Source organism: Hyla sarda, chromosome 4, assembly GCF_029499605.1.
Source record: "Hyla sarda isolate aHylSar1 chromosome 4, aHylSar1.hap1, whole genome shotgun sequence".
Lineage (NCBI taxonomy): Eukaryota > Metazoa > Chordata > Amphibia > Anura > Hylidae > Hyla > Hyla sarda.
Genome location: NC_079192.1, coordinates 356673976 through 356700920, shown reverse-complemented (window position 1 = coordinate 356700920; position 26945 = coordinate 356673976). Strand labels below are relative to the sequence as shown.

The 26945-nt window shown below is 46.5% G+C and overlaps 1 protein-coding gene across 1 annotated transcript in view; it reads right to left on the bottom strand.

The window, feature by feature from the left end:
* The window catches only part of HSPA9 (heat shock protein family A (Hsp70) member 9), a 103346-nt gene extending 81317 nt beyond the window's left edge, over positions 1 to 22029 (bottom strand). The window contains exons 1-3 of the mRNA XM_056516637.1: positions 21521 to 22029; positions 13758 to 13816; positions 1390 to 1477 (exon numbers count right to left, since the gene is read on the bottom strand). Of these exons, the coding sequence (XP_056372612.1) occupies positions 1390 to 1477; positions 13758 to 13816; positions 21521 to 21787 (414 nt within the window). The 5' untranslated portion in view covers positions 21788 to 22029. The remainder of the gene's footprint in view (positions 1 to 1389; positions 1478 to 13757; positions 13817 to 21520) is intronic.
* Between the last annotated feature and the right edge of the window lie 4916 nt (positions 22030 to 26945).

The following is a 26945-nucleotide window of genomic DNA, read 5'->3' as shown; positions in this document are numbered from 1 at the left end:
GTTGATATACAACTCAACTGTTCTCCCGACTCTGTAGCAGCAGTACAGCTGAGTCACGAAATTCACATCAGGACGATTTCATCAGGTGTCAGGAGTGACACCTGCTGCGATCTTTCCCTTACTGCAGGTACTACTGCTCCCAAAATGGAGCACTCTGCTCCATGCTGGGAGCTGTAGTATTTGTACCAAGACAGATGGCCCGGGTGTCACTTCTGACACCCATTCCGATCTGTCTATTAATGCAGGTACTACAGCTTTCAGCATGGAGCAGTGTGCGCTCCATGGTGGGAGTAGTAGTACTTGCAGTTAAGGTCTGATCACAGCGGGTGTCACTCCTGACACAAGCTACAATCCTCTGGTATAAGCTATAGCAACAGGCGGCAGCTGCACTTGTCTGGTCCCGTCTGCACTATACTCTGCTGTGATGTGGAGATTCGTATATGCCACCGAGAGCTGTGAGTGACCACCAATATCTGGCCAATCACAGCTCTCAGCGGGAAATATGAACTTCACGTTACAGCGGAGTATAGTGCGGGCAGTGGAGTGGAGAAGTGAGGCCAGTTGCTGGATTCTATAGCTTATACCAGAGGATCCCAGCGGGTGTCAGAAGTGACACCCACTGTGGTCTATTAGTACAGGTACTATTACTCGCATCATGGAACAATCTGTTCCATGCTGGGAGTAGTAGTACTACCCCCCCCCCCCCCCATCATCATCATCATCATCATCATCATCATCGCCTGTCAATCCCTCAGTGGTCTTCAACCTGCGGACCTCCAGATGTTTCAAAACTACTACTCCCAGAACGCCCGGATTTGTAGTTTTGCAACATCTGGAGGTCCGCAGGTTGAAGACTACTGAGAAGGGATTGACAGGTGGAGAGTTCACTCGAGTATAAGCCGAGGGGGCGTTTTCAGCACGAAAAATCATGCTGAAAAACTCGACTTATACGGTAATTAAAATACATCACTAATTTACACTAAATTATAAATATATTTTTACAGTTAAATTGCCCCTTTCTACATTTTTTATATTGCCGGCTAGATTTTTATTTCTCTGTCCGCCCACAAATTGATCCCTGTTTAAAAGTTAATAAAAAGTGTTCTAAAAAATAAAAATTTTGTGCCAAAAAGATGCCAAAATGAAAAATTCCAAGTGGATCTGGCATTTTGCAGTTCACTATTGACTTGCAGCTAACATCTGGCCGCGGCATTTTTTCACAGAAAAAAAGCAGTGCGGCTAAATGGGTTTTTTTTATTGGTATTTTTTGCATGAAAAACCTCAGTGGAATTCTAGCCTAACCCAGTATATTCTGCTTGAACAGATTTAAAGAGAGGGGTCACTAAAATCCATTCAGTATACACAGTTCATGCAACCCTTTAATGTTACCTTGGCTTGCTTGCCTTCCATGACAGCAACACAGGAATTTGTTGTTCCCAAATCTATTCCAATAACTGATCCTTTAATTGCTTCAGAGCTGTATATCAAGAAATAAAAGTGTTACAGTCCTAGCATGAATAATGTAAATGTTCATGTAAACAGTAAAATAAAACAGTAAATGTCGAAAGATTTGATTGGTTGGCATCTCAGTGCCGAGACAACCCCCCCCCCCCCCCCCCAGTCACATGATAAAGTCAGAACAGAGCAGCAGCGTGCTTCATTCCCTGCTTCAGCACTTAGCTCGTCTATTTGCAGGTGATCTACACTAGAGATCAAAATTGGAGAACAATTAACTAGGGATATCCTGATACAGGTACAGGTACATATTAGGGATCGACCGATATCGTTTTCTTAGGGCAGATACAGATAATCGGTGGAGGTTAGGGCCGATAGCCGATAACATACCGATATTCCGATATAAGTTATCGGCTATTTATCCCCCCTCGACACCGCTGCAGAGCATTGATTTAAAGCGGGTGCTTTAAATCAATGCACTGCGGTGGCTTTTGCGGTGCCATAGGCCGCCGCCGCCACCACCACCACCACCCGCTTCTCTCCCCCTACCTGTCAGGGTGGTCCGGGCCATCCATCCTCCTTTCCTGTAGTGTCCGGCGGCATTCCGGGTGGAGGGTGCACCGGTCACGGCGTCTATGCAGCATACTAGGCCGGAGCCTGCCCGGAGTGGAGAAGAGGACCCCCGGAGAAGGACAGCCCGGACCGGTGCACCCTCCACCCGGAATGCCGCCGGACACTACATGATGGATGGCCCGGACCACCCCCATTACGGGAAAGTTTAAATTTTTTTTTTATTGACTCGGAGGGTGGGGGAGGGGCCCGACCGGTATACCGCCCAGCACTACAGGTGGCGGTCGGTCACGGTGCGGTGGATCGGGGGGACGTCACAGTGCGGTGGGGGCGGGGCATTATCGGCTTATCAAGGTAATTGCCGATAATGCCCAAAATCGTGATTATCGGCCGATAATATCGGCCATACCGATAATCGGTCGATCCCTAGTAGCTATACTGGACATTTGCACCAGTTCTTTTACTTGTGCAAATGTCCCCGAATACCTGCATGAGGGACTCCTGCCGGCAGGTATCACTGAGGTGCAGTAAGACACCTGCACTCTCCGCATGGATCAACTCCCCTGTGCCCCCTGCACCCACTCCCGAGCTATGCCGAGCGCTCTGCAGCTGAGTGCATGTCATAGCCGGGACCCGCATTAACCTTTTAGCAGTGTCTAAAAGTCTGGAAGTTAACTGCCGGTTAGCTCAGGGATGCTGATCGGGATCACCGCAAATAAATCACGGTGTCCCAATCAGTTGAAAGGACGCCGGAGGTCTCTTACTGTGGTCTGTGCAGTCCGATTGGCTCTTTACTGGAGCCAGCCATGGAAGACAGTAGTAAAGGAGCAACGATAACACTGATCACTACTTTGCTATGGCTATCCTATTTTGACCCCCCCAGACCACTATAATGGTGTTCCAGATCATTAGGTGACTGCTGCCATACCTTTATTGCTATTTGTTGTTTTCTTACTAATAAACACCTTTTATCCAGAAGTCAGGCACAGTCAGATAGGAGTGGCTTAGTGTTCGCCAAGCCCCACCACCACTCCTATCCTGCCTTCCAGCACTGGGATCGCTGTGTCTTAGTGCACAGTGCATCCACAGCCAATGTGCTCATCCCGTCGGCTCTAACGTGCGCTCGACGCCTGTATGCGCTCAGTGAGCGTGTGCTGTACTATAGAGGCAGTGAGTGGCCAAGAGTCTGCCTCTAGTACAGCATATGCGCACAGACGTCAAGAGTGAGTGCTTGCTCTGTCAGCTTAGGACGTGCTGGCACAAGGGACGGGCGCATGTGCTGTGGATGCACTGTAGTAAGACACAGCGGTACCAGCGCTGGAAGGCAAGATAGGTGTGGCAGCAACAGCAGGGTTTGGTGAAACCCAAGCCATGCCTATCTAACTGTGCCTGACTTTTGGATAAAAGTGTTTTTTATTAGTAAGAAAAGAAGAACATCGGTATGGCTGCAGTCACCTTATAATCATCTGGAACACCAGACTGCCAGTGAGCAGTGCTGAGCTTGTCTATGTACCGGCTGCAGTTATTTTCACCAGTTAAGTTTAGAAGTGAATTTGAGGGTCTTTATGTTGGAAACCCCCAATAATGGATGCCATTATAAAAAAATGCACCCCTCAAAGTATTCAAAATTTCATTCAAATTTTTTTTTTAACCCTTTAGGTGTTTCACAGGAATAGCAGCAAAGTGGAGGAGAAAAATAAAAATCTTAAAAAAATTTAAAATATTTTTCTTCTTCTACACTAAAATGTTATTGTAGCCCCATTTTTTTTTCAAAGGCCCCCCAAAACTTAAAGGGGTACTCCGGTGCTTAGACATCTTATCCCCTATCCAAAGGATAGGGGATAAGATGCCTGATTGCGGGAGTCCCGCAGCTGGGGACGCCCGTGATCATGCACGCGGCACCCAGTTTGTAATCAGTCCCCGGAGCGTGTTCACTCCGGGTCTGATTACGGTCGACCGCAGAGCCGGCGGCGTGTGACGTCACGCCCTGCCCCTCAATGCAAGCCTATGGGAGGGGGAGTGATAGCTATCACGCCCCCTCCCCTAGGCTTGCATTGAGGGGCGGAGCGTGACGTCACACGCCGCAGGCCCTGCGGTCGACCGTAATCAGACCCGGAGCGAACACGCTCCGGGAACCGATTACAAATGGGGTGCCGCATGCATGATCACGGATCCCAAGCTGCGGGACCCCCGTGATCAGGCATCTTATCCCCTATCCTTTGGATAGGGGACAAGATGTGTAAGCACCGGAGTACCCCTTTAATTCATTTTCTCGAGTAAGGAAATACCTCATGTGGATGTAAAGCACTCTGTGGGTGAACTGGAGGGCTCAGAAGGGAAGGAGTGACATTGGGCTTTTGGAGGGCGAATTTTGATTAAATGGTTTTGGGGGGGCATGGGGCATGTCCCATTTAGGAAGCCCCCATGATGTCAGAACAGTAAAGAAAAAACACATGGCATACTATTTTGGAAACTACACCCCTTAAGGAACCTAACAAGGGGTACAATGAGCCTTAACACCCCACGGGCGATTGACGAACCTTCGTAAAATTGGGACGTAAAAATATAAATTATTATTTTCTCAATAAAATGCTGGTGTCACCCCAAATTTTTCATTTTCACAAGAAAAAAAAAAATTTGTAATCCAGCTTTGCGGGCGAATGCTCAGAATGGGTGCCATTGGGCTTTTGGAGGGAGAATTGGGTTGGAATGGAAGTCGGGGGCCATGTGCCTTTACAAAGCCCCATGGTGCAAGAACAGTGGACCCCCCCACCACCACGTGACCTCATTTTGGAAACTACACCACTCACAGAATTTAACCTGTTAAGGTCCAAGGGCGTACCAGAGTCATAGCGGGTTGGGTCCGGTCTCTAACAACGGCCGGGACCCGTGGCTAATAGCGCTGCCGCGCGCTATTAACCCTTCAAAGTTGAACGCCATGTCTAAAGTGAAAGTAAACAATTGCCAGTTAGCTCAGGGGGCTGTTCGCTGCAAAATCGCGGCATCCTGAACAGCCGTGACACAGCAGGAGGGTACCATACCTTGCCTCCTGGTGTCCGATCGCCGAATGACTGCTCAGTGCCTGAGATCCTGGCATGAGCAGTCAAGCGGCAGAATCATTGATCAGAGGTTTCCTATGAGAAACCATTGATCAATGTAAAAGTTCAATGCGTGCAGTGTTATAGCCCCCTATGTGAGCTATAACCTTACTGATAGGTATTAGGGGTGTGAATCGCCAAGAATTTGGCGATATGATTCGAATCGCGATACCAGTGTGGCGATTCGATATATCCCGATATATCGCGATACCGTCTAGATGACGATACATCACGATATATCCCGATACATCGCCCACCTGGGAGCATTCATAGATCCCAATAGACGTCGCTGTCAGTTTTGACAGCGGCGATCTAGTAGTCCAACGCTCACTTTTCTCATTCTATCCCGTCAGGGCTGCAAAATAAAAGAACACGCACTTTGTCTTACCTGCCAACGAGCCCCCGGAGCTCCGGTACAAGTGTTCGGTCCCCGGGCTGTATTCTTCTTACTTCCCGTTAGCCCGACACGTCACACGGAGCTTCAGCCTATCACCGGCCGCAGCGAAGTCCCGCCTCAGCCAGTGATAGGCTGAAGCTCCGCGTGAAGTACCGGGCTAACAGGAAGTAAGAAGAATACAGCCCGGGGACCGAACACCTGTACCGGAGCTCCGGGCGCTCGTTGGCAGGTAAGAGAAAGTGCATTTTCTTTTATTTTGCAGCCCGGACGGAAAAAAAAAAAAAAAAAAAAAAAAAAAAAGAGAAAAATGTGCGCCGGACTACTCCTTTAATAGCCAGCCGCGGGGTCGCAGAGTACGGAGCGGGCACGAGTCGGAGCCCGCTCCATACATCCAGAGCGCTGCCGCGTCAGATCCGGCCTGCCCGGCTCCACAAATGTGGAACTTTTATCTCCTGATGCCCGGGACATGCTGTTCCGGGCGTCAGGAGATAAAAATTCCACATCCCTAAAAGAATCGATTCAAAAATATTTTGAATCGATTCAGTATCGGCAAATGGAAAAAAAAAATCGCGATAATCGCGCAAATCGATTTTTTCTTACATCCCTAAAAGGTATATGCTCTAGCCACTAGGTAAAAAAGTCTGCTCCTCCCCGACAGGATATACCCACCCACTGGAAGTGAGGTAACCAGTTTTGTCAAAGCAGTAGAAGTCAACCAAGGACATGTCTGAAAGACCCTAGAAAAGAATCTCGGGGGAGGGGGGGGGGGGGGGAACACGAGGACGGACGACGACAACAGGATAGGATTATCCGGACGAAAAGGGTGGGTGCGGTGTCCCCCAATTAAGGATACGAGAAAGATTTTACGTTGAGTACAAAAAACAAATCTTCTCGGTCGCTCTTCATTGGGGGACACCTTACTGATGGGACGTACCTAAGCAGTCCCCAAGGGTGTGAAAAAACCACCAGAGAAAAGGAATCAGTCCCGAGACTGAATTCATGTGTCCACAAGGCCTGCGGACAAGTCCCAGAGACAATCCAGGCCCAGAAATTGGGCTCCCGGAAGATCCTCTGTCCACGGGCCATAAAGAGAGACACGAAAGGTCTGGTGCATGAGAACAAAGACCTAAACAGATGCAGACTCAAAAACACCTGTCCCAGGTGCCCACCTTGAGTACCCTGAAGGAGACCGTAGCCAGGCTGGTGTAATCCGGATGACTGGAAGGCCCTCTAACTCAGGAGGAATGAACCCCGAACGAAGGAGCAGATCGCCCAGAAAAGGGGCATCCCGGTCACCGGAGAGACCGAAATGGAAACTATAGAGGTCTGATTCACCCAGAAAACAAACCTGTAAACTGTCAAGGAACAAGCAGAACACTTCGAAAGGGAACATACCAGAACACTGGAGTGGCAGATATGAAAAAATGGAGGATCCTGAGCCACCCAGAAGACTCATACGTGAAAAATAAGGAAAAACAGACATCCGCGAAAACTCTCTGGACGACAAACTTCCATGTGGAGAATGAAGAAGTGAAGTACCAAACAATCACACAGGGATCGTGGAGGAGCCAGGGCTGGATCACTACACATGCCCGAGACCTCAACCATAAACAAGGTCCCAAGACCAGAAGAGCCGCCAGAAAGGAAGGCACGCCACAGCATCCTAGGACAGAGACCAAGCCAAGGACTACCGGTCTTGGATCCCAGTGGTCCGCGCAGACCAGGGCACTCCGAAGTACAACTGACACAGGCAAACGGGAAGGAAGAACACACCTTTCCAGGGAGATTGTGCGAAGGGAGGAGAAGAGCAATAGCAGGACCCGAACAACGGACGGTGGCAAGATCAGCTGTCGCCGGCCATACAAGATAAACTCCTCCAGAGGAGAGAGTCAATGCTGCGTGAGCAGCAATAGGTAACCAAGAAACAGGAAGAGAGCCAGGCTGCAAAGTTGGACAGGATGCACACAAGCCTAGACAGTAAAAACTCTGGTGATTGCTCCCATTTAAAAAAAAAAAAAAAAAAACAGCTGGAGGCACCCTGGTTGGGAAACACTGACAGACAGTGATTTACAGCTCCCAGGAGATCTTTCTTTTATATGTAAGGATTTTCTTTATCTGTATTAGTTATCTACTTATTTCTCTTTAATCCTCACCTTTTCCTATTTTTTGGATGACATTTTGGGGCTTCAGAACCAATTACCAGGTTTCCATAGACGTTATGGTCTCAACATACAATGGTCGTCCTGGAACCAATTAATATTGTAACTTGAGGGACCACTGTATAGTGGGACCAGAGAGATGGCATCCTGCCTGCAGAAAAAGCTCCACAAAAATAGTCCCCCAAGAGGGAAAACAAGGGTGACTGAGATGAACCTCAGGTACTGACCATGCAAAGCACCCCAATACCCGTACCCCCTGTGGAAAGGGAAGTGGCAAGTGCACCAGGCACAGTAGGAGCAGGGAAATGCTGACCCACAGCCACGGACCAGAACTGGGAGAATGTAGCCGCCAGGCCCCAGCGACAACCCATCACTGCATGGAGGAGCCACCTCGTGTCCCCCCCAGGGGGATAGGAATCCTGCACATTGGAGCTGGGCAAACTTACAAGCCGAATAGAGAGCCAGTCCGGACGATGACTATGGCAGCAGAATAGGTGCCAAAACCACTCAGGAGGTACCTGGAGGTATAGGGAGGGGCAGAAGTGACTGTCGCCCCAGCAGGCACCATGCCAGAACCAAAGTGCTCAACAGAACTGCGGAAACAAATCCCAGGAAGCCCTGAGGCACACCCCACTGAACAGAAGGAAAGGGGGGGGGGCCCTCTACCTGACAGAGCGGCCTTATCATACGGAGGAACACAGACATTGTACCTCACGAGTAGTGGGGTACCAAGACAGCCTACACAAAAGAAACCACAGACCTCCAAGGGACCTGAAGGAAGAGAGGTATGCCTATAGCAGGCCAACAGTGCAACTCCAGGAAGGGGAACAGAGTGATGCTGCTGTGACTGAGAAAGTCCCTGGAGCAGAGTCTGCAGAAAAATAAACCATACCTGATTTACTGATGGTACCACACACCAAGACTGCAGGCGCAGAATCAAGAGAAAAAGAATGTATGTGGAGTAGGAAAAATGCAGACACCGTTGGACCTTACAGGTAGAAAAGGTCCCATGAACCCACAAAGATACACTTTGCCGAAGGTCACCCAGAAGAGACACCAGACTGCCACCGCGGCATGGGCAGAAACTGAGGTGATGACCTAGACCACCAGAAAAGCATACAGTGTCTGGTTATGTGGCATAGGGACCATGGCCATGCCGGTCCCACATACGGAAACACACAGCGAAGAGAGATCCCAGCCAGACAGTAACAGGTATGCAGAGAGGAATCAGGAAAGTAGGGAACCCTAGAAACCAGCATGTGGTGCATAATAGAAAGGCCACCCGAGGAGACTCACTCGGAACTACCCCATGGCAGTGTGGGTTATACCAGAACCACCATCCACAGTGTGAAAAGAGTATGGCAGGTGAACCAACGTAATAGTAGGTCATGCGGAAAACTGAAGCTCTAGCAACAACTCGCCACAGCGGTTTGCCTACAGCAGGCTAGGGATGCCAGAGGGACACCTCAAGCGAAAGTGGGCCACAAGGGGGTGCCAAACCACACGAGAAGGTGCGAGTGGCCAAGGAATAAATATTTCAAATATACATTTTTATTATTATATTATTTTATTTCTTTTATTTTCGTTTTGTGAGAAAATATATGCACTAAGGCTGGAAAGGCACATGGGGCGCGCAGGATGCCCTGCAAAGAGCTGCCAGCAGAACATATGTGCCATATGCAGGCAGATCGGAAGCCCCTGGAGCAGAATGGCAAATAGCAGCGTGCTATATAAGCACCTGCCAGCCGACGTGCAGCTCTGAGGCAGGGGGACAATTGCGGGCTGGAGCAACGAGCTCCCGTTTGGCTCTGGCTCAGGAGCAGAGATCTGGCAGGGACGGAGCAGACCTATCTTCAATAAACATCACTGACCCCTGCAGCGGGGAGGGGGGGCGGAGCTAGGCGTGACAGCGAGAGGGGATGGCTCCAGGCAGCATGCGAGCAGGAGCGCATATAGTAAGGTGGTGAAGAAGGGCGGAGCTACAGCCACCATGATTAACACGAACTCCTGCCGGAGGGATACCCTGGAGCACACCCCCGCCGGGTCCGCACAGTAGACCTGGCGCAGAGGTGAGCAGGAAAAGGCTCCAGCTGGCAGGACTGTTTCAAAGTGAAAGTAAAAAAGTCCCGCCGAGAAGTATAGCGCAACCCCCATGGCAACCCCAAGCTGCATGAAGTTAACCCTTCACTGCCTGGAATATCAGCCCCAGAACAGAGACATATAGCTGCAGAGTAAAGGAGCGAGGGATAACCCCTCACTGCCAGGACATATGCCTCATTTGCGGTGTTGGGGGGGTGTTTGGAGGGGATTGTATACTCACCTCAGGCACCACATACTCACCCTTGAGGACTTCGACCAGCTAAGGCCACCTGCCGTAAGCCAGCTCACCGGACAAACAGGGGCAAATGGGGGACCCTGTCCAGGGTACACCGCCAGGCGCTGGTTGTTGGAGAGGAGGGGTAAACAGCCCATCCAGCAATGCACTGTGCCCCTAGCTTGCAGGTGGGGGGGGGGGAAAGAAAAATAAAAATCAGTCAGCGCCATGCTCCTGATACCCCACGCTAGTGAAGACCACAAAAAGGAGAGAAAAACTAAAAAAAAACTGTAGACTGAAACTAGAATAAAAAAATAAAAAGGGGGAAAAAAAAAATGTAAAAGACGGTCTGGGGAGCACCCCGACCTGTGTCTTGCCTCCTTGCTGATGCTAGCTAAAACTGGTTACCTCACTTCCAGTGGGCGGGTATATCCTGCCAGGGAGGAGCCAACTTTTTCCTAGTGTCAGCGCCTACTAGTGGCAAGAGCATATACCCATCAGTAAGGTGTCCCCCAATGAAGAGCGACTGAGAACGTAGGATATCATTTTAATCATATGGACCTACAGAATAAAGAGAAGGTGTCATTTTTACCAAAAAAATTACGGTGTAGAAACAGAAGCCCCCAAAAGTTACAAAATGTTGTTTTTCTTCAGTTTTGTGATTTTTTTTCCGTTCCGCCTTAGATTTTTGGGTAAAATGACTGATGTAATTACAAAGTAGAATTGTTGGCGCAAAAAATAAGCCATCATATGGATTTTTAGGTGCAAAATTGAAAGTTATGATTTTTTAAAACCACTGGTCCTTAAGGGGTTAATAAGGGGTGCAGTGAGCATTTACACCCCACTGGCATTTGACAGATCTTTGGAACAGTGGGCTGTGCAAATGAAAAGTTACATTTTTCATTTTTACGGACGTCTGTTCCAAAAGTCTGTCAGACACCTGTGGGGCGTAAATGCTCACTGTACCCCTTATTACATTCTGTGAGGGGTGTAGTTTCCAAAATGGGGTCACATGTGGGGGGGGGGGGGGGGAGAAATACACTGTTCTGGCACCATGGAGGCTTTGTAAACACAGTCTTCAATTCCAGCCTAATTCTCTCTCAAAAAGCCCAATGGCACTCTTCTGAGCATTGTAGTTTGCCTGCAGAGCACTTTACATCCACATATGGGGTATTCCCTTTCTCTGAAAAAATGGTGCTACAAATTTTGTGGGGCTTTTTTCCTATTACCCCTTGTGAAAATGAAAAATTGGGGGCAACACCAGCATTTGAGGGAAAAATTTTTTTTTCTCATTTTCATGTCCAACTTTAACGAAAATTTGTCAAAGACCTGTGGGGTGTTAAGGCTCACTATACCCCTTGTTACGTTCCTTGAGGGGTGCAGTTTCCAAAATGGGGTCACATGTGGGTGTTTTTTGCGTTCATGTCAGAACCGCTGTAAGGATCAGCCACCCCTGTACACATCACCAATTTAGGCCTCAAATGTACATGGCGCTGTCTCACTCCTGAGCCATGTAGTTCGTCCGCAGAGCACTTTACGTCCACATATGAGGTATTTCCGTACACGGAAGAAATTGCGCTAGAAATTTGGGGGCTCTTTTTCTCCTTTTACCTCTTGTGAAAATGAAAAGTATGGGGCAAAATAAACATTTCTACACTAACAGGCTGGTGTAGCCACCAACTTTTCCTTTTCATAAGGGGTATAAGTAGAAAAATCCCCCCAAAGGTTGTAACGCAATTTCTCCCAAGTACGGAAATACCCCATATGTGGCTCTAAACTGTTGGCTTCAAATACAACAGGACTCTGAAGTGACAGTGCTCCATGTGCATTTGAGCAATTTGCAATAGGGGTGGATCTGGATACAAGGATGGGCCTTGTCTCCACCAAAACCCTACTGCATTGTTTCCCAAACAGGGTGCCTCCAGCTGTTGCAAGACTCCCAGGACAGTCTATGGCTGTCTGGCAATACTGGGAGTTGTTTTGCAACAGCTGGAGGCTCCATTCAGGAAACACTGCCGTATGAGACGTTCATTTTTATTGGGGGGGGGGGGGGGGGGGGGGGGGGGAAGACGTGTATGTAGCGTTTTACTTAGTGTAGTGTTTTTAGGGCACATTCACACGGGTGGGGGTTCACATTAAGCTCAAACTTGTAGAAGGAAACCCACTGTAAACCCGCCCATGAGAATGTATCCTTCAGCTGTGGCAAAACTACAACTCCCAGAATTCACTGACAGACCGTACATGCTGGAAGTTGTAGTATTGTAACAGCTATAGGCACACTGGTGGGGAACCACTGAGTTAAGAAACAGACTATAGCTCAGTGATTCCAACCTGTGCACCTCCAGCTGTAGCAAAACTACAACTCCCAGCATGTACGGTCTTTCAGTGCATGCTGAAAGTTGTAGTTTTGAAACATTTGGAGAACCACAGTTATGAGACCACTACACAGTGGTCTCTAAGCTGTGGCCCTCCAGATGTTGCAAAACTACAACTCCCATCATGGCCAGACAGCCAAATGCATGCTTGGAGTTGTAGTTTTGCAACTTTTAGAAGGCCACAGTGATGATCACTTACCGGCGACTACAATGTTGTTGCTGTTGCTAAATGGGCACTGTCAGATACAAAAACTTTTGATATGTTGTAAAGCATGCAAAACTAATAGGTTTTGCAATTGCTTTCATTAGAAAATTCACCATTTTATACTGAAAAAGACAGTCAAACTGCCCCCCCTACCAGCCTGGACAATTACTAGTCCTGCTGTGTCCTTGCATTATCACCTGTGTCATGGACCCACTTCCTTGATTGACAGCAGTGAGCGCAGGGCTCACAGCTGGAGGAAAAATCCTCCCACTGTCAGCTTGTGTCCCGCTACTGTCAGTGAGGACAAACTGGGAGCTGTAGTTTTGCTAATGCTAGAGGAGATGTGAGCAGACAGCATACTGAGGGAGGAGGCGGAGGCCTGCAGGGAGGCTACGCACCCTCTAAGATGTATTTATACTAATGAGCTAAATAAAGTGTAATAAAAAATAAAGATGCTAAACACATAAAAATTAGATGTACATGGTCAGGATTAGGTACTGAGTGATTTATAAAAAAAAAAAAAAAAAAAAAAAAAAAGTTTTGTTGGATCTGACAGGTATGCTTTAAGGCCTCGTATTTTCTGCCATGAGGCTCTGTTAGCTGGAGCTCCATCGGCAGTTCTGCCAAAATTAGCAGAGAAAAAAAAAAAAAGTGCAAGCACTTTTGCTCCACTACATCCCTGTAACATTACCGGATCACCAACGGGCCCAATTCAAGTGAATGAGGGCCATCAGCACCGGACAGTAGCAGTTTGCATCCATTCCGTTTCAGGGCTGAAGAAAAAAAAAAAAAAAAAAAAAGACGACCGCATCCATTGAAAAACGGCAATGTGAACCTAGCCTAGGAAGTGGAAGACACCAGCTTTACTTGTACAGAAGGTGTTGCATATGTCTACACTTTTTCCATGTGAACAATACAGCTTCTCCAAATATTTATTTCCTCAGTTGAAAATCTGGTGTAAGTGTATCACAAACACCATTTATACTTCATACTGCAGGCTAATACACAAATAAAAGAGGGTCTGTGCTCTACAGCAAGACCCACTAGAATCACAATGTTTAGTAAGTGGACTATATGGAAGGGATTTATTTAAAGGGGGATTCTGTTATTGCCAAAAGTAGCATGCTGATAAAGTAAAAAAAAAAAATCATAATGCACACAAATTAAGAAAAAGATATACTTACACATAATTCCTCTTGGATGCTGCTCTAAGCAACTCTTCACTGAGGCCATTAAAGCAACCCTAGGAAGAGAAGTAAATTAGAAAAGAATGAATTTAGACTTCAAGGGGTTGTCCATTGTTTGGTCCATATATTTTGATATTGTTGCTCATCCCCAGCCCAACTAATAAAAGGTAAGGTGTTTCTGGAAGAAGTTATTTTTAGTCCTGGACTACCCTATAAACCACAATGTGCTGGAGTAACGTATAAAGCGGAAAATAAATGCTAACTAGGGATCGACCGATTATCGGTATGGCCGATAATCACGATTTTGGGCATTATCGTAATTATCTTGCCGATAAGCCGATAATGCCCCCGCCCCCCGCACCGCCCCCACCGCCACCGCCACCGCCACCCCCCTCGACCCGCCGCACCGCACCTCCGACCCACCGCACCGCGTCGCACCCCCCACCGTGATGCTAGGCGGTATACCGGTATGGATTTTTTCCCATACCGCTATACCGGTCGGGCCCCTCCCCCACCCTCAGAGTCAATAAAAAAAAAATAAACTTACCCGTAATGGGGGTGGTCCAGGCCATCCTTCCTTCATGTAGTGTCCGGGGGCGTTCCGGGTGGAGGGTGGTCCGGTCCGGGCTGTCCTTCTCCTACGGTCATCTTCTCCACTCCGGGCAGGCTCCGGCCTAGTACGCTGCATAGACGCCGCTATGCCGTGACGTCAGGTGCATCGCTGCGCACAGGCGACACTGCGCAGCGACGTCTATGCAGCGTACTAGGCCGGAGCCTGCCCGGAGTGGAGAAGAGGCCCGCCGGAGAAGAAGGACAGCCCGGACCACCCTCCACCCGGAACGCCCCTGGACACTACAGGAACGATTGATGGATGGCCCGGAGCACCCTGGCAGGTAGGGGAGAGAAGCGGGTGGTGGCGGTGGCGGCCTATGGCCCCGCAAAAGCCACTGCAGATCATGGACTTAAAGCGCCCGCTTTAAATCAATGATCTGCAGCGGTGTCGCAGGGGTTTAAATAGCCGATAACTTATACCGGAATATCGGTACAAGTTATCGGCTATCGGCCCAAACCTGCACCGATTATCGGTATCGTCCCTAAAAAAACGATATCGGTCGATCCATAATGCTAACCAAAGAAATGCTCTTCATAAATAATGGACACAAATTTTACAACATCCCTACCTAATCACACCCACAAATACAACCCTTATTTTTAAGTTTTAGTTTTTTCCTCCTATCCTAAAAGTCATAACTCTTATATTTTCATCCACAGACTTGTATGAGGGCTTGTTTTTTGCACGACCAGTTGTCCTTTGTAATGACATCACTCATTTTACTATAAATGTATGGCGCAATAATAAAAAAAAAAAAATACTATTTGTGTGGGGAAATTGATAAGAAAACCGGCATTTTACTAATTTGTAAGGTTTCGTTTTCACGCTGAACACTTTATGGTAAAATAGGCAAGTTTTCTTAATTCTGTTGGTCAAAACAATTAAACAGATACCCATGATTACATACTTTTCTATTACTTAACCCCAAAGGAAAAAAAAAAAAAAAGAAAAAACCACACAACGTAACGTCCTGGTTTGGCGGTACTTCGTGCACCAGGACATTTTTACGTCCTGTGTATGACAGCAAGCATCAGAGCGGTGCTGGCATCATACACGGCAGGTTCCTGCTGCTATCAGCAGCCAGGGACCCACCAGTAATGGCCAACATCCGCGATCGCACGGATGTCCGCCATTAACCTCTCATATGCAGTCATCAGTACAGATCACTGCATCTGCGGCAATGAGCATGTTAAAAGTGATATCCGGTTCGCCAGCAGCGCTGCCGCGGCGATCCGATCTGTAATGGCGGATGGAGGTCCCCTCACCTGCCTCTGTCCGTCCCCAGCATCTTCTGCTCTGGTCTGAGATCAAGCAGACCAGAAGATGACCGATAATACTGATTAGGGCTATGCTCTATGCATAGCACTGAACAGAATTAGCAATCAAATGATTGCTATAGATAGTCCCCTATAGGGGACATAAGTGTAAAAAGAAAAAAACATTTAAATCCCCTCCCCCAATGAAAATGAAAATTGTGAGGGTTCCCCCCCCCCCCCCATTTTACCCCCAAAAAGCATACACTTTTTTTATTAACATATTTTGCATTTCTGCGTGCGTAAATGTCCGAACTATCAAAATATAATGTTAATGATCCCATACGGCGTACATTTAAAAAAAAGGCTGCTTTTTTGTCACATTTTATTCCAAATAAATTTTTTATTAAAAAATGAGTTAAGAGTTTTATATATGTAAATCTGGTATCGATAAAAAGTACAGATGACGGCGCAAAAAAAATAGCCCTCATACCGCCCTGTTTACATAAAAATGAAAGTTATAGGTGGTCAAAATAGAGCAATTTTAGATTAGTGATTTTGTACAAAAAGTTTTAGATTTTTTGTACCGCTTAAAAAACAATATAAAAAAATCTAAAAGTATCTAGCCATGGGTATAATTTTAATCATATTGACCAACAGAATAAAGAACACGTCATTTTTACTGTTAAGTGTACAATGTGAAAACGAAACCCTCCAAAACGCGCAAAATTGTGGTTTTCATTTAAATTACCTCCCTAAAAAAAAATATTTCTTTGGGTTTGCCGTACATTTTATGGTAAAATGAGAGGTTTCACTACAAAGTACAATTGGCCATGCAAAAAACAAGCCCTTATATGGGTCTGTAGACAGAAATATAAAAAAAAAAAAATGTACGGATTTTAGAAGGAGAGGAAGAAAAAAAAAAAAAACGCAAAAATAAAATTGGCCTTGTCCTTAAGGTTAAAATGGGCTTGGTCCTTAAAGGGTTAACATGCCTCTATTTTGCTGACCTGTAAGGCTAGGTTCAGACTACGGAATTTCTGCCTGCAATTCCTGAAGGCGGAAATTCCGCTTGCTAAAATGTATAGTGTAGTGAATGGGTTTCCGTTCACAGATTCCCACTTCGGACTTTGTGAACGGAAAATCTGCTTGGAAATTTCCACCTGAAGAATGGGGTTGCTCTTCAGGCAGAAATCTGCATGGAACACATTGCAGTCTATTGGAGACTGCAGTGTCCGCGCGGTCCTAGCGCCGACTGATTCAGTCAGCGTTGGCCACACTCGGAATCTCCGGGCGAATATTTTCTGCCTGGAGATTCCGTAGTCTGAACCTAGCTTTACTTTTTTTATTATTTAGTATAAGCGGCAGTATGAGTGCTCATTTTTTGCGCCGTGATCTGTACTTTTTATTGATACTACATTTTCATATGTAAAACTTTGAATTAAATTTATCAATTTACGGGATCATTAACATTATATTTTAATACTTCAGATATTTGCGCACATGGCGATACCAAATGTTTTTTTTTTAGGGTAAAAAAAAACGTTTATAGTTATAGCAGTCAGTTAATTGCTAATACTGTTCAGTGCTATGCAAAGGGCATAGCACTGATCAGTATTATTGGCTATCTACTGCTCTGGTCTGCTCGATCTCAGACAAGAGCAGGAGACGCCGGTAGACAGACTGAGGGAGGTGAGGGGACCTTCTTTCGCCGTTATGGATGAACGGATCCCCGCGGCATCGCTGCGACCAATCCGATCATCCACATTTAGTGCCACATTGTCGCAGATGCCGTAATCTGTATTGATCACGGCATGAGGGGTTAATGGAGTACATCCGCGCGCTCGTCATGTACGACCCGGTGTGTTAAGTACCACCGCACCAGGAGGTACATTTATGTCCTGCTTTGTTAAGGAGTTAAAGGCCAAAATATGCCAAGTCCATAAGGGGTTAAAATGGAAAAAAAAGGGGGTTTATTTAAACTTAGGAGGAGGGATTAATATTTATTGTTATTTTTTGTCATTATTACTAGCAATAACATAATTTAGGTCTTACGCCTATTATCTGCGGCCCATGGTTACTGAATGGAGCCAAGTTGTAATATCTCACACAATTCAAGACAGGAGCAGTGCCATGTTTTGTGGGGGAAAAAAAAAAAAAACACCACCTAGTTTGTTTTTCTATTCCTCGATAATACCTTTAGGGTGCGTTCACACGCCCTTTGTTTTTGCGGGTTTTCCGCAGCGTATTTGAAAGGGTGCGGGCTCTTCTCGGCTGTCCGCAGCAGATTTTCCACGGAGGAATTTACGCTGCGAACAATCCGCCGCAAGCCCCATTGAAGTCAATAGGGACTGCGGCGGATTTTCCGCAGCATAAATTCCACCGCGGACAATCTGCTATGGACAGCCAAGAAGAGCCCGCCCCTTTCAAATACGCTGCGGAAAACCCGCAAAAACAAAGCACGTGTGAACGCACACTTAGGCGGCTCAGTTTCCCAAATCCAGTGCTGGGTCTGCTGGTCCCTGCTGCTCCCAAAGTCTGAAAGGGACTAGCCAAGTGACTACCGAATAAGAAAAGCAGCCACTTACACTCATCCTACTAATGCTAGGATTGGTAAAGGAACCGTTTCCAAGAGTGCTTCTAAAATCCACAGCTTGGCCACCCATCCATCAGTGACAGCAGTTATTTATGTAAATAAATATTTTAAAAAATATATCTTTGCCAAAGGTCAGTGTAAAACTACAGTGCATATTTTTTGCCATTCAAATCAGTATATTTTCTGCAGTTTTTTTTTTACTACCCATTGACTTCAATGGGTAGGAAATTGCAGAGCAAAACACAGTATGTTATATCAGCTCTAATAGAGCCCATATGCACAATGGAGGGAGATTTATCATTAGGTGTCTATTGTAGACAGTTCTACCCCTTTACACTGCTTGTCTAATTTACACTCTTGCTCAGAATTTACTAAGGTTGTGTACGTCCTTTGATCAATCTTGTGCAAATATAGAAACGCCCCCCTCGCTCTACTGTGCACTCCCTTCTCTACCTCACCGGAAATGTGGACGTAGGGATTTTGTTCTATTGCTTTGAGGCCAGGATTTCATTGAGGTCTTTTGACCATCAGCAAAAACACCAGAAAAACTGTCCCAGCTTTTTCCTGCATTTTTGCTGGTGTGTGGAAACAAAAAAGAAAAAAAAAAAAAAAATGATTTCCCCCCTCCTTCGAAATTCAGATAAGTGAATGCGGAGGACTGTCAGATTTGGTGGATTGCAACGACGAATAGAATTGAATTTTCAGGCTTAGTAGTGGAAGAAGTCTTGTAGACAGAATCCATTACTAAGCTGGGGCTTGTCGTTAGCCCCCAAAAACAGCTGGCGCTAACCCCTAATTGTTAAGCCGGTACCCACAGCCACAGGGGTTCCGGGAAGAGCAGGTACCAACAGGGCCGGAATGTCAAAAATTGCACTCCTTGGCCTAGGCAGTAACCGACTGGCGTTATTTAGGCTGGGGAGGGCAACAATGGTCCTCGCCCACCCTGGTAACGTCAGGCTGTTACTGGTTTTTATCTGGCAGATACTGAAAATAGGGGGAACCCTTTGCGTTTATTTATAAAAAAAAAAAAAAAAATGTAACGCAGTGTTCCCCCTATTTTCAGTATCAGCCAGATACCAACCAAGCAGCAACAGCCTGACATTACGAGGGTGGGCGAGGACAATTGTTACTAGACCTTTCCAGCCTAAATAACGCCAGCCTGTTACCGCCTAGGCCCAAGAGCGCCATTTTTGGTACCGAGGTAATAAATGGTGGTTAGCGCTAGATGATTTTGGGGCTAACGCTAAGCCCTGGCTTAGTGATTGATTCAGTCTATAAAGACAGCTTCCACTACTAAGCATAAAAATGCAATTATAAAGAACATGACAGATTGCAAAAAATAAATAAAAATATAAACTCCCCCAGAAACCTTGTTACCCATTTTATTTAAATTTAAATAAAAAAAATACGCTGGTCATCGTCGCAGACCACCGGATCTGACGTAGTCCTCCGCATTCACATATCAGAAATGAGAAGAAGAGAAACCAAGAAATATGGGTTAGTACATTTTTTGCACTCTCCCCTGGGAAGAGCGCACATAATGCAGAATGTTCCTAAACAGGGAGCCTCCAATTGTTGCTAAACTACAACTCCCATCACGGTGTGGCTGTAGTTAAGCAACAGCTGGAGTCTCCCTGTTTGGGAACACACTGCTCTGTTCCCATTATGCAAAACGCATAATGTGAACAGAGATCTGTCTCTCTTCCCTTGGGCTACTACTCCTATCATGGGACAGTCTGTCCGATGGGAGTAGTTGTAGTAGCGCAGCGCTGCTGAGGGATGGCACTTGCACATCCCCCGGCTGTGGGACTTTTAGGACTACTACTCCTATCATGGACAGACTGCCCATGATAGGAGTTGCAGTCAATGGACTGAGGTGCAGATCGCACTGGGTCATTCCGCAGAGACCAACTGCGATATGCATTTAAGTCAACAAACCGGTGGTACATGTGGCTACATCGCGCTGCCACCGGCTCCTGAATACACTCATAATGTCATAATTCAGAATCCCCGTCAGGAGCTCTGATTGGTCAATAGCTTTTCACAAATCAGAGCTCCTGTGTTACGGCGGCAGGGATTATGAATTGTATACAAGAGGCGGAGGCAGCGCAGTGTAGACGCATGTGCCGCCGGCTTTTACAGTTAGTTAATCAATGCGAATCGCAGCGGGTCTCTGGATAATGACTGCTGTGATCAGCACCTCAGCCCCTGGACTAAAACTCCCATCATGGGCAGAGTCTGTCCATGATGGGAGTAGTAGTCCTTACTGTCCCAAAATAGACACTTTGGTATGTGTCCTCCAAGGTGGTGTATATTTGCACAAGAAAAATTGCTTTTTTAATGCAAAAAAAAATATAAAAAAACGCACAAAGAGGCAGTTAATAAATTCGATTCTACAGTAGAAAGTGCGCTATGGTAAACAACAGTAGACATGGCCATGAAAAACTTTGCGATTTTGCGCAAAAAAAATTCACAAAAACCTCTTTCGCAAATTTCTTTGTTAAATACACACACAAAAAAAAAAGCTCTATATACAATGAAGTTACCCTCAATGTCCCTGTCCTTAAAATTGTCCCACATTAAAAAAAAAAAAAAAAAAAAAAAAAAAAAAAAAGGGGGGGGGCAGCAAGATTGTAGGCAGAGCCAACATACATCTAGTGAGTGTTGCTTCAGTTACATCCCTAGGTCATACAGCTCAGACAAATGCAAGTACAGGAACAAACCACAATGTGGCTGCTCCCACAACATGCAGGGCATACTTTCTGCCTCAGGAGATAGTCCTCACTGGACAATATAAGAAAATGGAGCTGTAACTTGTATTCTGAATGAGCAAATTTTGACAAAGCACAACTACAATGTAACAGACATGCTGTGCTCATACTATTCATTTTCAACATGTTCGGACATGGCAAAAATGACAGACCCATCTATAGGCTAAGTGCAGAGAGAATAAAGTCCATTAACAATAAAGACTGCATAAAAATCACTACATTTATACTGTACATGTGATCAAGAATTTATTAGAACATATAACAAACACTGAATGAACGAAGCAAAAAAAAAAAAACCTTGCTTTACCTCCGACCCCCTCCACTCAGGATGGTGCAATCCTATGACGTTTTAGATAACCTGGTAGTATTGAGCCAAGGCCAGACAATTATAGAGTAGGGGGTGAAATACAGTTGTTACTTCTAGACAATATAAAACGTTATTCCGGTCTAATAGAAGAACTGCCTTACATAATAGAATAGTGATACCAGAGCCCTTTCAAAAACAAGTCACATGACTTAAATAGTACCTTGCGGACTTCGCTTCGTTGCACAAAAAAGAAGGCACGGCTGACGCTTCTACTGGAGCTCAACATGATGCGATGACGGACACACGGCGTAACACACAGACAGCGCAAAAAGACACCAGTTTCAATGCGCACTTCTAGAAGTATCCGAACCACGTGGGAGTGACCGCAAAGTTCACGGCGACAGAGGGGACGGTCCTCAGGCTCCGCCTTGTGCATGTAACCGGGCGCCTGCCAGCTATGCGTCTGTATTATGAAAGAGTATGGCATGTATTTAGGTTATCGGGAACAGACAACGAGCTCTGTGAGAATTAGTTAAGGCTAGTAGCCTGGACAATCCCGAAAGCGAGGGCTCATGCGGACTGAAGGCGTCGTATGCTATTAGGCAGTACCGAGGACGCTTTGGTGGGGTCCTGATGAGGACCGCGTTGTCAAGGTCAACAGGGACAGGAAGTGATAAAATGTCTGTGCGCATGGTGTGGGCTTACTGTCTGTAAAGTAAACCGAGATGTATCCGTGTAAAGGGAAACAAAATAAATAGAAAATGACCAAACGTTTGTCATTATCTTTTTAATAAATACAATCCGCATTATTATGTTCACCTTTTGGTAATCTCTTGTAGGGAGCTGCCAGCATCCATTCCATATCCTTCGACTTTGGATCGGTTGTAGACAGGGCCAGGTTAACCCTGGAAGACTGAGAACTTCATTATGATGGGTGCAGTACAGTTCATTAGGGGTGCAGTACAATTCCCCCACATTAGGAAGTTCCCCACATTAGGTGCAGTACAGTGTCCCCCACATTAGGTGCAGTACAGTTTCCCCACTTTAGTTTGTCAGTATAGTTCCTCACATTAGATGCAGTATAGCTCCCCCACATTAGGTTGGCAGTATAGTTCCCCCCCCCCCCCCCCCCGCATTAGGTACAGTATAGTTCCCCACATTAGGTGCAGTACAGTTCCCCCACAGACATACAGCCTTCAGCCATATACAGAGTATGGCTGGAGGCTGTATGTCTGTTTAATGTCCCAGTGTTCCGACCACCACTCCACCGGTCCGAGGTCACGATCTACTGCTATGGCCTATAGGCCATAACTATAGGTCCCGGGACCAGAGAGGAGCGGTGATTGGAACACTGAAGATGATGTGCTGGTGAGTGGTGACTTTTACCATACCCGCGCGTCCTCCTCACTGCTCCACTCCTCTCTGCGCGCACGCATGGGACGTCAGTGACGTCCCTGCGTGCGCTACCTCCCAGCAGCCCCTGTGTTTTTAAAGTTTACGTGGGGCCGCAGAGAGCTAACAGGGACATCCTTGTGTCCTAAAAAGATTTTTCGGGACACAGGGATGTCCTGAATGTGACGGGGGCCCCTGCGGGCACGGGGACCGGAGCAGGCACTCCCATCAGCACCAATGATGATCCGGCCCTGGTTGTAGAAAAAAGGTGCTCTTCTGGTAGCAGATAGGAGATGTGTGGTTGGCGCTCACCCGATAGGAATAGTATTACCAATAACTGTCAAAAGAAAATATAAAAAGCATATGGCTTTTATTGTCAAGAAACACATAGACAATGGGTTTTGAGGGGATGGAACCCTGATGAAGAGGGGTGCTATCCTCTAAAAATGCATGGTCTGTGTTTTTTTTGCAATAAAGTCCATTTGCTTTATTTTCTGTTCACATTCGGTTATTGGTAATATTTATGCCATTAGGTGAGCACTGTATCTCCTTTTCTACCATAAGAATAGCACCTTTCTCTACATACCACAATGTATGTTACATACTGTATCAGATTGTCACCAGGCATCTTCCAGATATCCACACTGGTGTGCCTATTAGTGATGAGCGGCATTGCCCATATTCGAATTTGCGATATTTTGCGAATATATAGATGAATATTCATCCTATATTCGTGAATTTCGCATATTTGTTATATTCGTTTTTTTTCTGCGCATATGCGAAAATTGCAGCGCATATGCGCATATTCGCGGACATTAAGTTCTCCCTTCTTTATAGGGAACTAATGGGCTAGTGCATAAACTCTGTTATTTTTTGCCTGTTGAAACCAATGTGCCCATTGTGGTCTATGGGGATCTCGTGGTATGCAAAACTGTAAGAAAAGCAAAAGGGTCTTGGCAGAACAGTGGATGGGAGATTGTTTGGTGGTTCTAGTCCCGGGCTGGAACAGAGTGTTACAGTGTTGTGGTTAAACTTTACTTTCCTGGAAAATCTGCTGAGTTGCCCATAGCAACCAATCAGATCACTTCTTTCATTTAGCAGAGGCCTTGTGAAAAATGAAAGAAGCGATCTGTTTGGTTGCTATGGGCAACTCAGCAGATTTTCCTGGAAAAGCTGCTGAGTTGCCCTTAGCAACCAATCAGATTACTTCTTTCATTTTTGACAAGGCCTCTGCTAAATGAAGAAAGTGATCTGATTGGTTGCTATGGGCAACTTAGAAACTTTTCCTCTGGACAGGTTTTGATGAATCTCCCCCTATGTTCCTTAACCTCCCATTCATTCATTCATGCCCAGCCTTAAACATTACATCCAGTTTCAATTAACACCAATACCCATATTTGGTACCCCATTAACCTAATTCTCACGGTTCAAACACTCAGTTAATTGCCAATTGACCTAGTTCCCACAGTTCAAAGGCTTTCTTAATTACCAATTGACCTACACCAGTTTCAATTAACCCCAATACCCATATTTGGTACCCCATTAACCTAGGGGGAGATTTATGAAAACTTGTCCAGAGGAAAAGTTTCTGAGTTGCCTATAGCAACCAATCAGATTGCTTCTTTAATTTTTGAAAAGGCCTCTGAATGGTTTCTATGGGCAACTCAGAAACTTTTCCTCTGGACAAGTTTTGATGAATACCGGGGGAGATTTATCAAAACCTGTGCAGAGGAAAACTTGCCCAGTTGCCCATAGCAATCAATCAGATTGCTTCTTTCATTTTTCACTGGCCTTCATAAAAATGAAAGAAGCAAGCTGATTGGATGCTATGGGCGCTTTTTCTGCATAGAGTTGCGTTTTTTTGGTGACAGTTTTCTAAAGTTGTCACCAGTTTGGACTACCGTACACCACCTAATCCAGTGGACTGGTATGTATCAATTGGGGATAAAAAAGTAGATGTTTTTTTTTTTTTTTGCACAATTGCGCTTTTTTTGCAAGATAAGTTGTCTAACCTAAGAGTGCTAGCAAGTACTCGTAGAAAATGGCAGACGGTGGAAGATGCAGGTGGGGGATGCAGGAGCCGTCTCTCAGCACTGCAGTACTACAACTACTCCCATCATGGGACAGAATCTGTCCCATAATGGGAGTAGTTGTAGTACCGCAGCGCTGAGAGACGCACATCCCCCGTCTGCGGGACTCTATTGTGACTGTTAGGACTACTACTCCCATCATTGACAGACTCTGTCCATGATGGGAGTTGTAGTCCTGGGGCTGAAGGACAGATTGCAGCAGGTCATTCTCCAGAGACCCACTCCAATCTGCATTTATTAACTTAAAAAGCCGGCGGTACATGCCGCTGCCGCCGGCTCCCGTATGCAGATGTCACCGCCGGGACACAGGAGCTCTGATTGGTGGAAAGCTATTCACCACTATTCACCAATCAGAGCTCCTGTCTTCTGGCGGGGATTATGAATTGTGACAGGTCTACACAGGGGAGCGAGTGGAGCCGCTTCTACAGTATATACTTGTTATGTGTATTGTACCACCCCCCCCCACCCCCACAGACTAATACTGACCCCTTCTATAGTGAGCGCTGGGACCGCTGTGAGATTGACAGGTCCCCAGTGCAAGTGTCCGGCCCCACTGACCTTTACATGTTGTAACTCTTCATGATACACACTGCCCGTCCTCCTCTTCTTGCTTCTGATGCCGGAGACGAGCGGCTTCTGTATCATAGTCTATAGACAGAGCGCTCCCTCCCTGCCTCCACACTGCACAGGGCTGGGGCCAGACAACGGCAGGGGGCGCTCTGACTATAGTGAAAGCAGAAGCCGCATGTCTCCGGTATCAGAAGAATGAAGAGGAGGACGGGCAGTGTGTATCATGAAGATTTATAAAATATAAAGGTCAGTGGGGACGGACACTTGGGGATCTGTCAATCACACAGCGGTCCCAGCGCTCACTTTACAGGGGGTCACTATTAGTCTGTGGTGGGGAAATACACATAACAATTATATACTGTAGAAGCGGCTCCACTCGCTCCTCTGTATAGACCTGTTACAATTCATAATCCCCGCCAGAAGACAGGAGCTCTGATTGGTGTATAGGGGTGAATAGCTTTCCACCAATCAGAGCTCCGGTCTCCCGGCAGCAAGGATTATGAATCATGACATCTGTATACAGGAGGCGGCGGGGAGCGCAGTGTTGCCGCCGGCTTTTTAAGTTAATAAATGCAGATCTGTCCTTCAGCCCAAGGACTACAACTCCCATCATGGACAGCGTCTGTCCATGATGGGAGTAGTAGTCCTAACAGTCACAATACAGTTTTGCAGTTGGGGGATGTGCAAGAGCCATCCCTCAGCACTGCGGTACTACAACTACTCCCATCATGGGACACAAAATGCCCCATGATGGGAGTAGTAGTCCAAGGGCAGACTGACAGATCTCAGGGGTCTCACTCTTGAGACCCCTTGCAACTTCACCACCCCTGCCCCCAAGTGATGACATCATTAGGGGGCGGAGCTTCACAGTCCAGGCCTGAAGCCAGGGTGGTAAGTATGGCTCTGTTCTCATTATGCGTTTTGCATAATGGGAACAGAGCCTTTTTGCAAGTGTGTTCCCAAACAGGAAGACTCCAGCTGTTGTTTACCTAAAGCCCCCATGATGGGAGTTGTAGTTTAGCAACAATTGGAGGCTCCCTCTTTAGGAACACACTGCATTATGTGCGCTCTCCCCAGGGGAAAGCGCCAAAAATGTACTAACCCATTTTTCGTGTTTTTATTTTCTTGTCATTTCAGATACGTGAATGCAGAGGACTACCTGAGATTCGGTGGACTGTGACAATGACCAGCGTTTTTTAATGTCAATAAAAGGGTTAACGAGGGCTGTGGGGGAGTGTTTTTTTAAATACATTTTTTATTTAATGTGTTGTGTTTTTTATAATTGAAATTTCAGGCTTAGTAGTGGAAGCTGTCTTGTAGACGGTATCTATTACTAAGCTGGGCTTAGCGTTAGCCCCAAAAACAGCTAGCGCTAACCCCCAATTATTACCCCGGTACTCACCGCCATAGGGTTGCCGGGAAGAGCCGGTACCAACAGGCCCGGAGCATCAAAAATAGCGCTCCTTGGCCTAGGTGGTAACAGGCTGGGGTTATTTAGGCTGGGGAGGGCCAGTAACAATGGTCCTCGCCCATCCTGGTAACGTCAGGCTGTTGCTGATTGGTTGGTGTCTGACTGACACTGAAAATATGGGG